Source organism: Felis catus, chromosome C1, assembly GCF_018350175.1.
Source record: "Felis catus isolate Fca126 chromosome C1, F.catus_Fca126_mat1.0, whole genome shotgun sequence".
Classification (NCBI taxonomy): Eukaryota; Metazoa; Chordata; class Mammalia; order Carnivora; family Felidae; genus Felis; species Felis catus.
In genome coordinates, this window is record NC_058375.1 from 207,810,675 (window position 1) to 207,828,652 (window position 17,978).

Here is a 17,978-nt window from a genome sequence, read left to right on the forward strand (position 1 = left end):
GTCGGCCGCCTAACCGACTGAGCCACCCAGGCGCCCCATAAAAAAAGATATCTCTTAATCTATCCTCATTAAAAAAAAATTCTTTTCTCCATTTGCTGTTAAGCTTGTGTGCTTTCCATTGCCCTGTCTTCCAGACTGTTGATATGTTCCTCTGCATTCTGTAATCTACTGCTGGTTCCCTCTAGTGTGTTTTTAAATTTCAGGTATTGTATTATTCAGCTCTGATTGGTTCTTTTTTTTTTTTTTTTCAATGTTTATTTATTTTTTGGGACAGAGAGAGACAGAGCATGAACGGGGGAGGGGCAGAGAGAGAGGGAGACACAGAATCGGAAACAGGCTCCAGGCTCTGAGCCATCGGCCCAGAGCCCGACGTGGGGCTCGAACTCACGGACCGCGAGATCGTGACCTGGCTGAAGTCGGACGCTTAACCGACTGCGCCACCCAGGTGCCCCTGATTGGTTCTTTTTAATAGTTTCTTCTCTTTGTTGAGGATCTCACTAAGTTATTCCATTCTTTTCTCCAGCCTAGTGAGTATCATGGTGATCATTACATTAAATTCTTTATCAGCCATATTACTTATCTCTGTTTTATTTCATTTCTTTTACTGAGGTATCTTTTCGTTCTTTCTTTTGGAACACATTCCTCTGTCTCCCCATTTTGCTTGACTTTCTGTGTTTGTTGCTATGGGTTGGGTGAAATGGCTACTTCACCCTGACATTGAAGGAGAGGTCTTGCGTATGTTGACCCCATGCACGCTTGTGTGTTCTTGGTGGCTTTTGCTGGATGGCTGGACCTGTGGCTGTATATGCTAGCTACTCTTTTAAATGATGGCATTTTACAGAGAGAGTGATGAAAAAAATGACAAAAGAAAAAAGAAGTGAAAAAAGAAAGGAAAATAATCAAAGCAAAGAGAAAAAAAAGGACAGGAAAAAGGAGAACAAACAAAGGAGAAAAGAAAAAAGAGAACCAGAAAGAAAAGAACAAAACGAAAAGAAAAAAAAAATCAAACCAAAACAACAGAAATTTTAAAAAGTCAGTAACACAGGATAAAACGGTACAAATAAAATATCACCACCAAACCATAGCTAGTTTTCTGTACTCCGACACCACATCGAGCCGTTGTGGGTTTGAGGGCCCCGGGCTCTCGGAGGTCATGAGCTCACTGAGACTCGCCTGTTAACATGTGCAGACCCTGCTTCAGTCTAGGCTTTTAAGGGGGGGCAGGGATGTAAACCGTGTCGTTCTTCAGTCCCTCTGACCTGGAGAGCTTTCCCGCAGCCCCTCCACTGCTGGGCAGAGTTCTAGTGTTGTTTCCTTTGCTTGCTAGCTGTTCTTTTAAACCACATTTTGTTTTGTTGTGTTTTCCTGTACCCAAGGACAGAGGGATCTGCTCCCAGGCCCTCGGTACTATCCCTCTCCACGGCTCTTCACAGTGTTGGGTTGGGGGTTTCCTTTGTTACGGTGTCTTTATCTCTCTCTGTTCTCTTGCTGTTCTCTCTGTCTTTGGCTGTTCAGTAGCTGCATCCTCAGTGCTCAGTTCCTCAGGAGGAATTGTTCTGTTAATTAGTATAATGCGGTGCGTCCCACGGAGGAGGGGGGTTCAGAGTCTTCCTGTGTCGCCATCTTGAACCCAAATGTGAACCGCAACTCCCTTTGGATGAGGCACGCGTGAATCTGTTCTCCCCAGCCCCTGGTCATTTCTGTTCCTAATAGTCCCTAGTAGGCATTCGAGTTCCTGCCTTACAGAAGTTTGGGGCCTAGAAGAAGACCAATATAATTGGCCAATCACAGCATGATTAAGGCACATTTGATGTGCTTTGTAGTTCATTATATTTAAAAATATTCTCAGAAGGTTTGCTATCAAACAGTATAGTGAGTCAGAGAAATCACCATATAAATAATTTAGTATCAAAGTGTAACATTTGATGGTGCCATGTTTTTTACTGGGCAGTGTTAGAGTCATGTAATTGTTAATTCAGTTCAGTTCACAGAACATGTATGAAATGCCAATCACATACTAGTCATTGAGCTTGACATTGGGGACAATTTGTTATCATAACATTGCCCGTTATGACATTTGTAATTTGGGTTGTTGTGATTTATTGCCTTTTTAAAATTTTTTGATTTTTAATTATTATTATTATTTTTTTACTGTTTGGGAAATGTCCCTTTTAACTGATGTTAACACAAAAGTCTTTATTTTGTACATAGGCAGAAACTATAACTGTGCGTAAACTTAAAGTGCCAGGAATCTCCTAGGTTACTGTCTTAATTATCTACTAGGTGTGTGTCTTTATTCCCAGAGGAGATGTGTTTTTACATCTTATTTGTATCTTTCCCCTCTGGTTGTAACTTTGCCCTATCGTATAATGTTGAGAATATTGTTGATCTTCAATTGTTAATCCTCAATGAATATCATAAGTATTTGTCGTAAATAAAAGAAGCATTTGATCTATTACGTGGCTTTTACCTTAGGGTATTCGTTGTCTTATTCACCTCCCTTCTAGGAGCCTGTCTGTGACCATTAAAATGGATTGGACTGTTCTTACCTTCTCCTTGCTTCTTTGCTTTCACTTCAACTTGGCACCAGATTTGGAAGCCCTGGGCTCTGCTTCTTAGTATTTACCATAGTAAATTGTAAGCATAGCAGCCTTGCCGAAATCAGCTGACACAGCTTGTTTAAAATGGGAATTTCTGGTTTTCTCCCTGTCTGTCCCCTTCCCTCTCCCACAAATTCAGTTGGTCGCAGGTGGGACCAAGGAATCTGCATTTTAACATTCTGCATATTTTAATACAAGATATTTCTTTAAAAAGAGTATTGGTACTGGGGTGGGACCAAGGCATCTGCATTTTAATGCTCTGAATATTTTAATATAAGATAGTAGCTTAAAAAGGGTATTGGTGTTAGAAGGTGACCGTTGTAAACCAGGAGGGGGAGATGTTCCCCTGAAAGAAGTTCAGGAATTGAGGGAGTTCTGGGATTTCCAGCCCCTAAGTCATGATCAGCTGAACCTTTTTTTTCTCTCTTTCCAACCAGCTTTAGTGACTTTGTCATTAGCCAGCCTTGGACCCATGCTCCGAACCCACCAGGTATGCTATGAGAGTCTGCTGTGTTTGTGTTTTCATGCCTGTGACACAGGATATTTAAAGACCAAATGAGCTAGTATCACTAAAATATCAACACACAATTAACTGTAAGGATAATCACTATTGCTTCTATACTATTAATCAAACATAGAACCTTTTTTCCTGGATTTGTTATAGTTTCAGCTGGAAAGTGACACTTACAATGTAAACAGCATTTTCTGATGGCATAAGGCAGATACTGAACACCCCATGCAATTTAATTTAATTACATTTAATTGCTCACATGCTGCATAGAAAGACTATAATAGTCACTGTACAGCCATCAACATTAGTATTCAACAACGACATCAGGTAATCGCTTCCATTTCTTGGCCAAGTCCACTGACAAGGCCATTGACCTGATGCCAAGCATTTTGTGTGTGTTACCGGGCATCTTGCCAGAGCTCTTTGTAGGGGAGAATACTGACCCAACGAGGCCTCAGTGTTCCCGTCTCTTGGGAAGCAGCTGTTTCTTAAATTTCACCACCTCACAATCCTATTCTGCGATGGTACTTAGTTGGTTGGTGGTCTGGTTTTGTGAGCATTTCAAAGAACTTGAATTTTTGGAATATGAAGACACATCCACAGGTAACAGGAAACTGACTGTCTTCATCTTGTCCCTAAAGGAAGCAGAAGGAGAATATACATAACCCTTTTTACTGAGCCTTTATATAAAACATTTACTATTTTTTTCCAAACCACCAAATACTGCCTGAAGCATTAAAATCTCATTTAAAACGTATAATAATACATTTTGCTTAGTTCCACAATAATGCAAAAAATCCATGAATATTGGCCTTTTGATTAAGCCCGATGAAAGGTGCTGATAAAACTAAGATTTAAAACTATCGAAGGGAGGTTTTTCCCTTGATCTTTAAAGAGTATCATATTGTCTTAGGTGAAGGGTCTCTCACGTTGAAGCTCTTCAGTTGAAATGAAGCAGAAATTTGAGGTGATGGTTTTATAATCCAGATAAACCTGAAGTCATTGACTGTGAATTAACGTTACATCCACCCCGCCTGCACAGTAAAAGAGAGAGAGGAGGGATGATTTGTGTCATCGGAGGGATTGGTTTGTTCCGTTTTGCCCACTGCTTTTCCCTCCAATAGTGTCATAGACACTCTTGACGTAAACTAGGATATACTGCTCTCAGGAAAAAGTTGAAAGAATGGTGTTTAAAATGATTGCCTTTTCTCCAAGTTTGTCCTCTGTCGGTCTCTGTCTCTCTCTCTTTGTATTAGATAAGGCCATCATTTCACTGAGTGGCATTTAGTGACTTGCGTCCAGGGGAACACATCTGCTCCCTCCCTTGGGAGAAAGGCCACTGGTTCCATACTTTGGGATCAATAAAATAATAACCGCTCTGCCATTGGTAAGCACTCACTTGACTGTTTCACTTATTCTTTACAAAACTACATGGTAACTGCTGTTACGATTCCTTTTTTAAGAAAAAAAATAAACTATGGTACAGAACAGACTAATAACTCTTCCAGGGCCAATGATGGAGTCGAGATTTTAGCCATCGGATTCCAGAGGCTGACTTCTTAACCATTTTGCTGTAAGAAGAGGAAAGGGTCCAGCTGACACTCAAAACAATGCAGGGGTTAGGCACGCAACACCGGGGCAGTGGGACATCTGCATATAACTTTGCCCAAAACTTAACTACTACTAGCCTCCTGTTGACTGGGAGCCTTACCAATAACAGAAATAGTCGCTTCGATTAACACGTATTTTGTATGTTGTGTGCACTATACTGTACTGTTACAATAAAGTAAACTAGAGAAAAGAAAATGTTATTAAGAAAATCATAAGGAAGGGGCGCCTGGGTAGCTCCGTTGGTTGGGTGACTGGCTCTTGATTTCAGCTCGGGTCACGATCTCAGGGTTTGTGGGTTCGAGCCCCGCGTCAGATTCCATGTGCTGATGGTGCAGGGCCTGCTTGGGATTCTCGCTCTCTCCCTTCCTGTCTGCCCCTCCCCTGCTTGCTCTTTCTCTCTTTCAAAGTAAATAAAGAAATACTAAAAAGAAAAGAAAATCTTTAGGAAGAGAAAGTAGATTCATGTACTGTACTTAAAAAAAATCCGCATGTAAGCAGACCAGCACGGTTTGAGGGTCAACTGTATATTTTGATTTTAATGTGTCTAGTTTCTCCTATCAATAAAATGAATAATATAGCACTTCTAATTAAATCGCTAATTGATTCATTTTTATGAAAAGATTTTATTTTGAGTGTAGCGGACGTACAGTGTTAGGTCAGCTTCAGGTGTACAACATAGTGATTTAGCATTTCTGTGTTTTATGCTATGCTCTATATGGACCCATTCCCCTAATCTTTTTATTTATTTTTTAATTTATTTTTAATGTTTTATTTATTTTTGAGAGAGAGAGAGAGAGAGACAGAGGGAGAGCCAAGCAGGCTCTGTGCTGGGTGCAGAGCCCCACATGGGGCTTAATCCGACAGTGAGATCATGACTTGAGCTGAAACCAAGAGTCGGAGGCTCAATCTACTGAGCCACCCAGCTGCCTGCGTGAGATTTTTTTCTTAAATGCAGGAGAAGATTAGGTTTCTAGGTTTCTAATTTCTATGAAAATTAAGGAAAAATTAACATTCTATCTCTGGTGTTTGGAGAGCATTAGGTGTTAGAAATATTGACATTGGCATTGTTCTGTAAAACGCTTCCTTGGTAGAATAATGAAAAAGCTCAGAAGCAAATTAGGTACGATGTCTGATTGCTTCAAAGGCTGGTTCAAACAAATTGGTTCCTGATAAATCTTTGTAAAATTCTTTGAGAGCTATTAGAAAGTAAATGAATTTACAAAAAAAAATTAGAGGGCTAATGTAATGACACGTTACTTTACTAATCACCGAAGAAGTTAAAGACAAAATAAAGAACTCTAACAAAAAAAATAGCACGCTTTGTTCTTCTCAACAGTTTTCCATCTTGACTGGATTTTATGCCAACCCAGCTGTTGATTTTAAGCCATTACTGACTTTCTTGTTTTAACACAAACCGGCAGTTGGCTCAGTCTTCCCCATTAAAGTAGATTCTAAATTACCAATGGATTGTATTCTAAATAGCCTGTTCCTCCGCAACTTGAAATTGGGAAAACATTTTGCTTCAGAGAAGTAATACGTTATCAATGTTGGCTACGCTCCTAAATGATCACAGAAATAATATGAATTGAAATGAGAAGGTTAATAATACTGCATTTCTCAGCATTATAGGTCTATGAGAATGTAATGGTTTAAGGACAAAAAATAAAACATTGTGATATGTGCACGGCACAGTTTCAAAGTATGTAGACACAGCCTGGAAAGATAGATGTCCATCAAAATCTAAATGGTGGTTTTTCGGACAGTGAAGTTATAGATTTTCCTTTTTATACTTTTTTACTTTGAATATTCATTTATGTTTTATAATTTGCGATTTTCTTTTTATAATGAACATTCAGTGCCTTTATATAACTGTATATATATTATATACAAACATATATGTACACACATATCTATGTATATATGTATATTGTACATAAATAAGTTTTTAAAACAAAGGACACGTTCATTTTTACAATGAACGTTTAGTGCTTTTATATAACTATCCACAACTATGTCACTTCTTTTTTTCCCCAAATGTTTATTTTTGAGAGAGAGAGAGAGAAAGAGACAGACAGAGCATGAGTGGGGTAGGGCAGAGACAGAGGGAGACACAGAATCCGAAGCAGGCTCCAGGCTCTGAGCTGTCAGCACAGAGCCCGATGTGGAGCTTGAACCCACGAACCGTGAGATCATGACCTGAGCCAAAGTCAGACACTTAACCGACTGAGGCATCCAGGCGCCCCAAACTATGTACACTTCTTGTTTCCATATCCCACATCTGCTCTGCCAATAAATCTTACAGGCTTCACCTTCAAAATATATCCAGAAACCATATGTGCCGTTACTACCCTTGGCCAAGAAATGATCACTTCTCGCCTAGATTATTTTTTTTAGCTTAAACCTGGTCTTTTAATTTTCTATACTGTTTTCCCACAGTCTTTTTAAAGCGGGACTCCCTACACAATCTTTTATTTTTATTTTTAATGAAAAGAACGTGTTAGGTGCCCAGTTCACTCAGAATAAATCCAGAATCATTGGAAGGGAGTGCAAGGCCACCCCTAGAGTTTTGCCTTCCTCTTCCCCCACTTTCTCGCTCACTGTGTTCCAATCACAGCCTCCTTTCCCTTCCTCAGACACGAGTCAAACGCCTCCCAACGTCCACTGTATTTGCTGTCTTCTGTTCTTAGAAAGTTTTTCCCACCCAGATATCGTCAGAACTTTTTCCCTTTTACTCAAATGGTAAGGTGTTCTCCGACCATGATAAAAATTTCAACAATGCTTGCTCTGTTAGCTGTTCTTTTCCCCTTTTAATTGGTTTCCTAGTCTCTCTCATACTTAATATGTAACATAAATTATACACTGTATGTATTTTCATGCTTACTGATTATCATGTTACAAAGGAAACTTCTCCCCTTGGACAGAGATTTCTGACAATTTTTTTTTTTTTTTTCTATATCCTCATGGCCTAGAATCCTGCCCCGCAGGTAGTACGCCTCCAGCATTATTTGTTGAATGAACGAATGCATGAAAGAATGTAATGAACGTATGAAAAGAAAAAAAACAGACCAAAAGGATAGAAATGAAACTCATGATAATACTTGCCCATTGGCAGGACCGGGGACCGGGGAAGAGAGATATAGGAACCTTGTCTTAAAATTTTTTTTTTTTTTAATGTTTACTCCTTTTTGGGAGAGACTGAGAGAGAGAGAGAGAGAGAGAGAGAGAGAGAGACAGAATCTGAAACAGGCTCCAAGCTCTGAGTTGCTAGCACAGAGCCCAACGCAAGGCCCAAACCCCATGGACCATGAGATCATGACCTGAGCTGAAGTCGGACACTTAACTAACTGAGCCACCGGGACGCCCTTGGATTTTTGCCTTTATTAGTAATATTTTTTCCTTTTTTTTTTTGTTATATATAAAATATCTGTAGAAAGTATGACACAATTCTTGCAGATGAAAACAGGGGTATTTGTAACACTCACTTCTGAATATTTTTGGGTTTTACAACTTTTCAGAAGGGCGTTATCTTTACTAGCTTTCCCATAATTATAGGACAAAGCACGGACTCACAAGCATTGCGCAGAAGGCTCCGTATGCTGGGTCTGGCTCCCTTCTTCACCCTCACTCACTTCACTACTTTTGTTTTCCTCACAGTCGTGCTTTCTTCTATCTTCTTGTCTTTTCTGCTCTACCTGGGGTGATCTTTCCATTTTTCTTTGCCTGGCCCCATGCAGCTGTCCTCCACGACTCAGGCTACGCTCACTGTTTCTATAATAGAACTTTCTATGAGTGAAATACAATTTTCATCCTGTCTGGTAAAACTCAAATAAAACTGGCTCTGCTTCCGTGTCCCACATCCTGTGGGAGGTCCGGCGCTCTTTCCAATGTTCATGACAATCCCCGCTGGCCTGTCCCTGGTTGTCCCTCCCTTCGTTTTCCTGCCGCTGTTGAATTCCATGACCCCCTTATTCTCTCCACAACCACATTTGTTCCATTTTCTCTTCCCCATGATAAGTGAGAATTGGAAAGCAAGGGTGCCGAGTGTGGGGAGGGGAGGTCATGCTCTAGCCTTGTAGAGGCGGAAGTTAGACTTGACAGACAATTTTGTTCTGAAAGGGCCCTTGGCTCCACCCACTCCTGGGGCCACTGTCTGACCTTCCTCTTAAAGACTCCCCACCTGTCTCTCAAATGTTTTCTCAAATCTCTCTTTTTCTCAGGCTGTGCCTAACTCTCGAAACACCAACTCATATATTTTGCAAAACAAGTTACTTTTCTCTTTGCCTCTTGGCCCTTTTGGGTTCTGCCATTTTTTTTTAATTTATTTTTTTTAATGTTTATTTATTTTTGAGACAGAGGGAGACAGAGCGTGAGTGGGGGAGGGGCAGAGAGAGAGGGAGACACAGAATCTGAAACAGGCTCCGGGCTGTGAGCTGTCAGCCCAGAGCCCGACACGGGGCTTGAAACCACGAACCGTGAGATCATGACCTGAGCCGAGGTCGGACGCTTAACCGGCTGAGCCACCCAGGCCCCCCGAGCACTGCCATTTTCATATGCCCCACAATCCACTGAGTCACTTCCTCTCTAAGAACCGTTCTCTCTCAGAGAGGAGTTCTGTGTCCAGTTCCCAAAGTGAGTGTGTCTTTTCCTTGAGAGGCACTTTATCACAGTGATCAGTTTACTTGTGTGTCTTTGTCGCCGAATGAGAGTGTCGAACATAACGTCTCACTTTTGCCTGTGAATCTCGTATCACCAGTGCCCAGCTCAGAGTACCGTCATTAATGCCTGATAAGTAAGTAAAGACTGGCTAAGTGTTCTGCTAACAGAGGTACCTATTATAGCGCCATTTGGTCTCAAAAATTTTTCTTTCTTTTGATTCCCTAAATGGACATGCATGCGATGGAAATTATTTTGACCAGAGCGCCTGTTTGGCTTTGTTTCCTCCACCAGATAAGACCTTGCTTATCCAGGAGAACATCTTGGTACTCATCGCAGCGTGTGCCTATAACCTAGCTCAAGGCAGACTGTACATTATTACCTGGTTACATTACCAAAACCATGCTCAGGAAAAGCTCTTCCATTGGAACTACTGTTGGTCAAAGAATCAGCTGCCAACATCTCTTCTTCCTTGTCCTCCTTCTTTATAGAAGAACACGCCAGGGGCTTAACTCTTCCCCGAGCGTCTAGAATTCCACTCTTTGGGTGTCTTTCCCCAGCTTTCCAGAGGTCACGTGCAGCAAATGAATGAACTGGTGAAGAAATGGAATAGCGTCTCACAATCATGACGTTGCCTGTATGGAAGACCCAAAATTTTACTTTTGATGATGTCCACAAATGGCAAATTATATTAATAGTACTTCGTTAAAGCTAACTCAACAAAACTATTGCTTTTGATTACTTTTGATTACTTTCTTTTTTTCCTTCAGAGAAACGACATCTACTCACTGGCTTATAAATAATTGAGTGCCAGTCACATGCCAGGCACTTTTTTCAGAGATAGAGATGGGGATATGATAGTGGCCAACACAAAATTCTTGCCTGCGTGGAGCTTACCTTCTTGTATGCAGACAGATGATGAACAAACCATAGATGATAAAATTCAGGTAGTGATAGATCCTGGGAAGTCAGGTTAGGCTGATCAAGGCAAGGGGAGAGAGACAGACGAGGGAGGAGGTCTGGAAGTTGTGTAAAGAGGGTGGTTGGAAAGGATGCAGCATTAGAACAGAGATCTGGCCAAGTAGAAATAATAAATCAAGACTTTAAAATGGGAAGAACATGGATATTCCGGAGACGCCAACTCTGGACAGCTTCCTTTCTCCTTCCTCTCTCCTAGATTGTAGAAGGACCTGGTCCTCGTAGACTCTTATCCTCTGAATGGCCACACGTAACTGAACTGGCTGTTGTTAACTGGCCCGTAATTATGTGTCTTGACTTTAGTTGGGGTAGTCATTATGAGGAAGCCCGCTGATTGAGAGATGGAAGGCCAGCAGGTATTGGAAAGAAGTAAAGATGCATTGCATGGTAAACTGGAGTTCTGAGAGAGACAGAGAAATTTATGGCCTTAGTTTATGAGGATTTTCAATTCCATTTCTTTTTTTTTTTTTAATTTTTGTTTATTTTTAAGAGAGAGTGCTAATGGGTGAGGGACAGAGAGAGAGGGGAACAGAGGATCCAAAGTGGGCTCTGTATTGACAGCAGAGAGCCTGATGTGAGGCTCAAACTCATGACCCGTAAGATCTTGACCTGAGCCAAATTTGGATGCTTGGCTGACTTAGCCACCCAGGTGCCCCTCAGTTCCATTTCTGTCCATGAGTGTCTTCCAATAAACTTTTCTCTTGACCTGAATTAAGTCTTCTCGCTTTCTTGTAACTCAGGCACTTTGATTAAAAGAGCTTTATTTAAGGGAGGTTAATGTGTCTGAGTCACAGTTACTCTGTACTAATGTTGACCAGGCCTCCAGTTATTACCTGGGGGCTAAGAACCAGGACCTCATGGGGTGGTGTTCATGTTCTGGAGCACTTAAGGAACGTCTGTCAAATCTTTATTCTTTCTTGTCACAGCTCTGGCATTAACTAGCATGGATGTTTAAGAAAGGCCCGCATTGGGGCTCCCTGGGTGGTTCTGTTGGTTAAGTGTCTGACTCTTGATTTTGGCTCAGGTCATGATCTCAGGGTTCATGAGTTTGAGTGTCACGATGGTCACTGTGTTGACAGTCTGGAACCTGCTTGGGATTCTCCCTCTCTCTCTCTCTCTGCCTCTCCCTCCCCATCTGAAAATAAATACATAAACTTTAAAAAAAGAAAAAAAAAAAGGCCTGTATCGTGTTTGGGTTTTAAGAGTGCTAGAAGCACAGTTATTTCTTACTTAAATTTACTGCCCACATATGCAGACTGCAGATGGCAAATTATTATGGTCATTGAACAAGTGGAGGTGTCCCTGGCTTTTTATAGTTTGAAACTTTTAGGCAGGAGTTTGGGGTAGGGGGAGGTGGTTTAAGTTCAAATCTATCTGAAATGATTAACTGCATGCAAATACTATTTCTAAACTATCTCCAAACACTTCTTTGGCCGAGATCGATAACTTCTATAATTGTCTAAAAGTAAGTTTATGACTATTAACAATCATAAAAGTTTCTGTTTGAAACAGTTACAGTCTCTTTGTACTGAATGGTAGGAAGTCACCACAGAGGAAATTACGCGGAGAAGTTTATTCTTATTTGAGACGTACTCTGTAGCTTGACCGATTAGCAAGTCGGTTCTTGTTCATCTCTCTGGGTCACAAATAGTCTGTGTCCTTTGGTTTCTCATCAGGAAAAAGGAAAGGCCATTCAACACAGCATCATGGGGTCCTTAGCACAACTTCAGGGATCGCTGCCAAATGCACGGTATTTGCCAGCAAAGGATAGGAACGCATTGCAGACAGTCGGAGGTCCAGCAATGCTGGGGGATCTCTGTAAAGAGCTGTTCCCTTTATCTTCCTTGCAGCAAATTGCTTCTTCCCTGATGGTCCCAAGGTGCCATTGCACAGGGCAGGAGGGCCAGGGAAGCGCTGAAAGTGCTGGTTGGATTTCGTATCCACTGAATGCTTATCCACTAGTACAGATGCTTTCTTGAGAATTTATCCAACAAAGATTCATTCTAAGCAGGTGCTCTGCATTCTCATTATAGCATATAGTTATATATATATATATATATATATAATTTTATATATGTAAATAAATATATGCATATTGGATATATATAATTTTATATAATATATATACTTTTATATATAAATAAATATATATGGATATATGCATATGTTTATATATAAGATAAATATAAATATGTATGGATATATGTATATGTATATATATTACATAATATAATATGTATATGTATATATATATATATACACCCAAGCAGCTGTGTCCCTGGGCTGTAGCGTAGCTCTGTGTCCTGAGGGAAGCAGACTTCTCCACTCATAAAATCTCATTTTGTCTCACTACGCATTTCCCAGAACCAACAGAAGTTTTCGTTCCAAGTGATTCTCTTCCAAGTCCTTTTTAATCATTAGTTCCCTTTCTTAAAGTGAGACTCACATTTCTGATTTCATATTGTTCCTTCTCAAATAATAGTTAATTTTTTTTAAGTTTATTTATCTTGAGAGAGAGAGGGGTGGGAGGGGCAGAGAGAGAGAGAGGGAGAGAGAGAGAATCCCAAGCACCGACAGTGCAGAGCCTGACGTGGGGCTCAAACTCACAAACCATGAGATCATGACCTGAGCCAAAACCAAGAGTCGGATGCTTAACTGACTGAGCCGCCTAGGCGCTCCTCAAAGAATAGGTTCATATTATCCTGTTTTCTAAGGAGGATTGAGCAGGTTAACCTCTGGGTCTTATATTCTCACCTATAAAATAAGGGGATTATCTCGAAAGTTGCTCTCTAATAGCAAATGTCTATGATTCAGTTTCAAGTATGAATTTCAATGGATATTGGCAATGCCTTATTAAAACTGCTAATAAAAAACTTCTGTCGAAGTCAAATAATATTCTTCTGGCATATTCAATGATATTAAGAATATCATGGAATATTCTTAATATGCATATTAAGAATATCATGGAATATTCTTATATTCAATAGTTACTATTGAATATACAGTATTCACTATTACCAAGTAGCTCATGATGAGTCTTGTGCTATTTCATTTCATGCTCTCAATAGCCATATGAAAGATTTTATCACTGTTTCCATTTTACAGAGGAGGCAAGTGATCATAAAAGCATGTGACATTTATAGGATCACAAAATTTTATAGTTAGAATAGGCCTTGAAAGGCGTCGAGTCTAATCCATTCATTTTTACACGAGGATGCTAAGGCCAGGAATTTTATGTGTCCTACTCAGCGCTGATCAACCTTTACAGAACTGGGACTACAACTCGGTGTCCTCATGGTCAGGCCAATGTTCTTCCTACTTAATGTCACTTACTTCCATAATAGTGCATTACATAGAAGACACAGATAAATGCATGTGAAGTCCTTCAACTGGGCTTCTAAGAACCAGTTGAAATCATATTTCTTTCTGTGTTTTATTGATGCAACTGACAAGAGTTCCCCAAGTTCCATCAACTGTTTTCACCAGTTCTTCTCAAACTTAATGCTAAAAATTTTTTTTAAAAATTGTTAATGTTTATTTTTTGAGAGAGAGACAGAGTGTGAGCAGGGGAGGGGCAGAGAGAGAGGGAGACACAGAATCCAAAGCAGGCTCCAGGCTTCCAGCTGTCAGCACAGAGCCCGATGTGGGGCTTGAACCCACAAACTGCGCGATCACCCGGGCACCCCTTAATGCTAACATTCTTGATGGGAGTTACCATCCATATGCAGAAGAAGTATGCTATCAACTGTGTGTTTGGTTCTTTTGTTTTTTTTTAATGTTTATTTATTTATTTTGAGAGAGAGAGAGAGAGAATGAGAGAGCTTAGTGAGGGAGGGGCAGAAAGAGAGAGAGAGAGAGAGAGAGAGCGAGCGAGTCCTAAGCAGGCTCCGTGCTGTCACCACAGAACCCAACATGAGGCTCAAACTCCTGAACCTTGAGATCATGACCTGAGCCGAAATCAAGAGTTGGATGCTTATTGACTGAGCCACCCAAGTGCCCCTGTGTGTCAGCTCTTAATAATAATCTAGTCTCCCCTAAGCTTGATGTCATTCAGGCCCTGAGAGGTTATAGGGTAATGCTCTTTGTTCTTTGAATGGTGTAAAACTTGCAGAATAGAGATACTAAGACTCAACTTACTTTTTCATTAGGATAAGCATCATGGAAAATAGATTTGAAGGAGTGTCGTCTACCTTTGGAATAAGGCAGTGGTTTTCAACTGGAGGAAATTTTGTCCTTCAAGTAGCATTTGGAATGTCTGAAGACATTTTTGACAGTCATGATGAATGTGAGAGGCAGATACTAGTGACATCTAGTATTTAGAAGCCAGGAACGCTGCTAAACATCCTATAGTATCCAAGGAAGACCCTTACCAAGACAGGGCCATTTAGTACAAAATGTTCAAGATTGCAGAGGTGGAGGAACTTGGGGGTGGGGGTGGGGTAAGGATGTATCCTTCTTTCTTTTTTTCTTTTTTTAGACAAGGCGAAAGTCTAACCTCCTTATCAGTTATTCTTTCAGCTCTGTTAAATAGGCAGCAGAAAGAACTACTCAGATCCAGACTCGCACTTGACAAAAAGGGTAAAAATCCTTATTGGAATCTGTTCCCAGTTTTGAAATGTAGGGCCCCGTGCTCGAGAGAGACCTCTCTAACAGAGAAGACCAGCTGGTGGAAACGACATGTTTTCTTGCCAAGCTGTTCAGAACCTCAAATGGCATTGCCCGAAGCCTTTGCCAGACGATATTAAGAAATTTGAGTATTTAATCATGTACCTCAGTTTTATTTGAATATGTTGGATGGAGACAAACACTGACAATTTAAACGTAGAACGGATTTTTCGCTCTACTGATTTCTGACTTTGTGTGTAGTCTTTGCAGTCAAAATTCTTCCCTATAAAACGTGAGAGGCTTGAGCATTAGAATATATTAGAAACTGACCCTGAGTTTGAAGTCTTCAGCGTGTAGAGTAGGTTGAATTATGTGCAACATACATTCCTACGGGCAGTAAAGTTCTTTGTAAAACACGGATAAGAAGCAATATCTGCCATTTGTTGTGTGTTTGCAGGTGCTATGCTAAGCACTCGGTCTATTATTGCCGTGAGACAGGTACAACAACCGCATGAGGTAGGCGTTATCACACTCCAAAGGTAGAAAACAGAGGTGAAAGATTTCTAGTAAGGATCTCTGAGTCAAGTGGATAATGAATGAGAAACCATTGGCGGCCATATTTGTCTGACTGTAACATCCATACACTTAACTCCGGTGCCATATCGTTAACTTAATTAAGTGAGCGTGCCATTTGGCACTCATCCATTCAGTGTTCTATCGTGTGGCATTTAAATGCTTGAGGTCAAGAAGGAAAAAAGCACATTGTTTTTAAGGTGGTTGATTTTCACAAACCCGCCATTCTTTTCTTTCCAGGAATATCTGGAAACAGTTTTGATGCTGCTAAAATAGGCTGCTTGACGATGCTAGCGATTTCCTTTTTTTCCCCTGGGGATTTAAAGCTAATCTACCAGGAGGAAAAGAATGGAACTCACCACGATAAATACCAATTTATGCAGTTAATAGAAAAGGCACAATAAACCTGATCTTTAGGAGACCTTTGCAAAGGTGGGCACAGCCCAGAAGAGGCATGGTCATTCGGTACCTTGATGTTCGCGCCCAGCTGGTGCCGCATCGGTGGAAACACCACCGTAGAGGGTTGCTGGAGATTTTTCAGATGTTTTCCCGAGGTCGCCGGGGTCTGTGACTTCCTCTTCCCTTTGATCTCCCGATTCTCTGCATGGGCCGCCTGAGGTTCTCGGACTGCTTGAAGTCAGCGTCATCCGGAGGAGTTGATTCTCTTTCTTCAGCTTGCTGATCTCTGCCCGCATTTCCTGGATAATTCTTAGGAACTGGCTATTCGCGTCCATTCGCCTCTACTCAGGTCGCTCTGATTTGCTCCTCTGGGAAGACAGGTCACCTTTTGCTCGTGAACCAAACGCACAGTCTCCTCAGTGGGACTGGCTGATCCCACCCATAAACCTTCCTGAACAATAGATGTCACTCTCCTCTATGCCAGCTTTCAGCACCTGGGGAGCTAGACTGTCAGGGAGGTAAAGGGTTTCCATGACTTATTCATTCTGGGTTTTGTTTTTCAGAACAGAGCTTTTCTCCGTATCTTTCATTTCCTATCAATCCACAGTTCTGGAATATTGCTTTGTGTTGGAAGAGAAGAGAGCCTTCGAAAAATTTCCGGGGAGGGATAGAGTTTTTTTTGTTTCTGTCATGAACTCACCTTCCTGCTCAGTTTTCTCTGTTACTGCTTCTGAAGTAGAATGTTTTATAGACTCACTGTCACTAATACATTAAAACTGGCACATAAAAATGTCTCTTCTAGAAAATATCTCGTGATTCTATACTTTGGGGTAAGTTATTAATTTTGACAGCTGTTGGTTAAGAGTCACGGTGACCATAGGGGACATGTTATTGCAGTGATATTATAATAAAAGATAATGACATTTAAATTCCTCAAGGACCATACAGTCACTTTTAGGTATGGTTTCTATCTTGTAAGCATTTTAGCTCTTACTTGGTTGTAGAGTGTTTGCTTGGGCAAATGTTGCCCAGGGAAATTTTGGGAACGTAAGAAGGTATAGGCTGAACATTCATCTTGAATGAGAAGGACATGTGACAGTTAACAGCTTTCATTACCTATTTCCTGAAGGGGTTTCTTTGTTGGGAGTGAAAAGTATGAATCTTAAAAAGCATACATTCCAGATAGCATCTGCTTGGAAATTCAATTGATGTTTAAACATATATGCACTTTTGCGATAGGATACAAATGATCATTTCTGTGGTTTTTCTCTTGCTAAGTCTTTAAAATCCAGGGTGCATTTTACACGTAACAGCCCATCGTAATTCAGACACTAAATTTTCATTGGAAATACCGACTGTGTTTTCAGATTTCCCAAAACTGACCTTTGCAAAAGTGGATTAGCCCACTCCAGTGGTTCTGAACATACTTAAATACACACGGGTATCAAGTCAGTCCACACGAGCCTCCCTCCAGCGCAGTGGGAGTAAAAGGCAAGTTCCCACAGTGGGCACCAAAGTGTCATACTGTCTGGTCTCTGGCTCCGTCCTGATGTCATCTGCCACTCCTGCTGGCTCCAACAGTCCACCCCGCCCTACTCACACTGGCCTCCTGAGTTCCGTAAACACTACAGACACATTCCTGCCTCAGGACCCTGGTCTCGGCTGTCCCCGTGGCTGAGAGTGTTTCCCCCTAGATAACCACGTAGCTAACTCTCGTCTTCTTCATCAGCTAATAAACCACTCTCCTCCAGCCCTCAGCATGAGTCTGCTGGGTGGGAATGCAGTAGACCTTTGGGTTTTCCCACATCTAAGGAAACAGTTTAAGAAACGAGACGAGCTGCACTAGGCTGCCTGCTTTCCAGACAGAGTTGGCACGAGCACCTTCCTTCTATCCTCCTCAAATAAATGAAGACACAGCATGTCCTTTTTTGGGACATGCAATCGTGCCTTGTGTAGGGCTGACATGTGGCTTCCTTATCTGTCAGAAGCTTCAGTCTTAGTCAGTGACAGGGGATGAGCAAGGTCAGATTAGAACTCAGGGGTTTGAA

At 41.1% G+C, this 17,978-nt stretch overlaps 1 protein-coding gene across 1 annotated transcript; it reads right to left on the bottom strand.

Annotated features, from left to right (window-relative positions):
• Positions 1 to 3,622: 3,622 nt before the first annotated feature.
• LOC123379296 (putative coiled-coil domain-containing protein 195) lies at positions 3,623 to 16,265 on the bottom strand. Its single transcript, XM_045034549.1, has 3 exons — positions 16,001 to 16,265; positions 9,758 to 10,010; positions 3,623 to 3,746 (listed from the first exon to the last, which is right to left on the bottom strand). The coding sequence occupies exons 1-3, from the start codon at positions 16,263 to 16,265 to the stop codon at positions 3,623 to 3,625; spliced, it is 642 nt and encodes a 213-aa protein (XP_044890484.1).
• Positions 16,266 to 17,978: the final 1,713 nt, after the last annotated feature.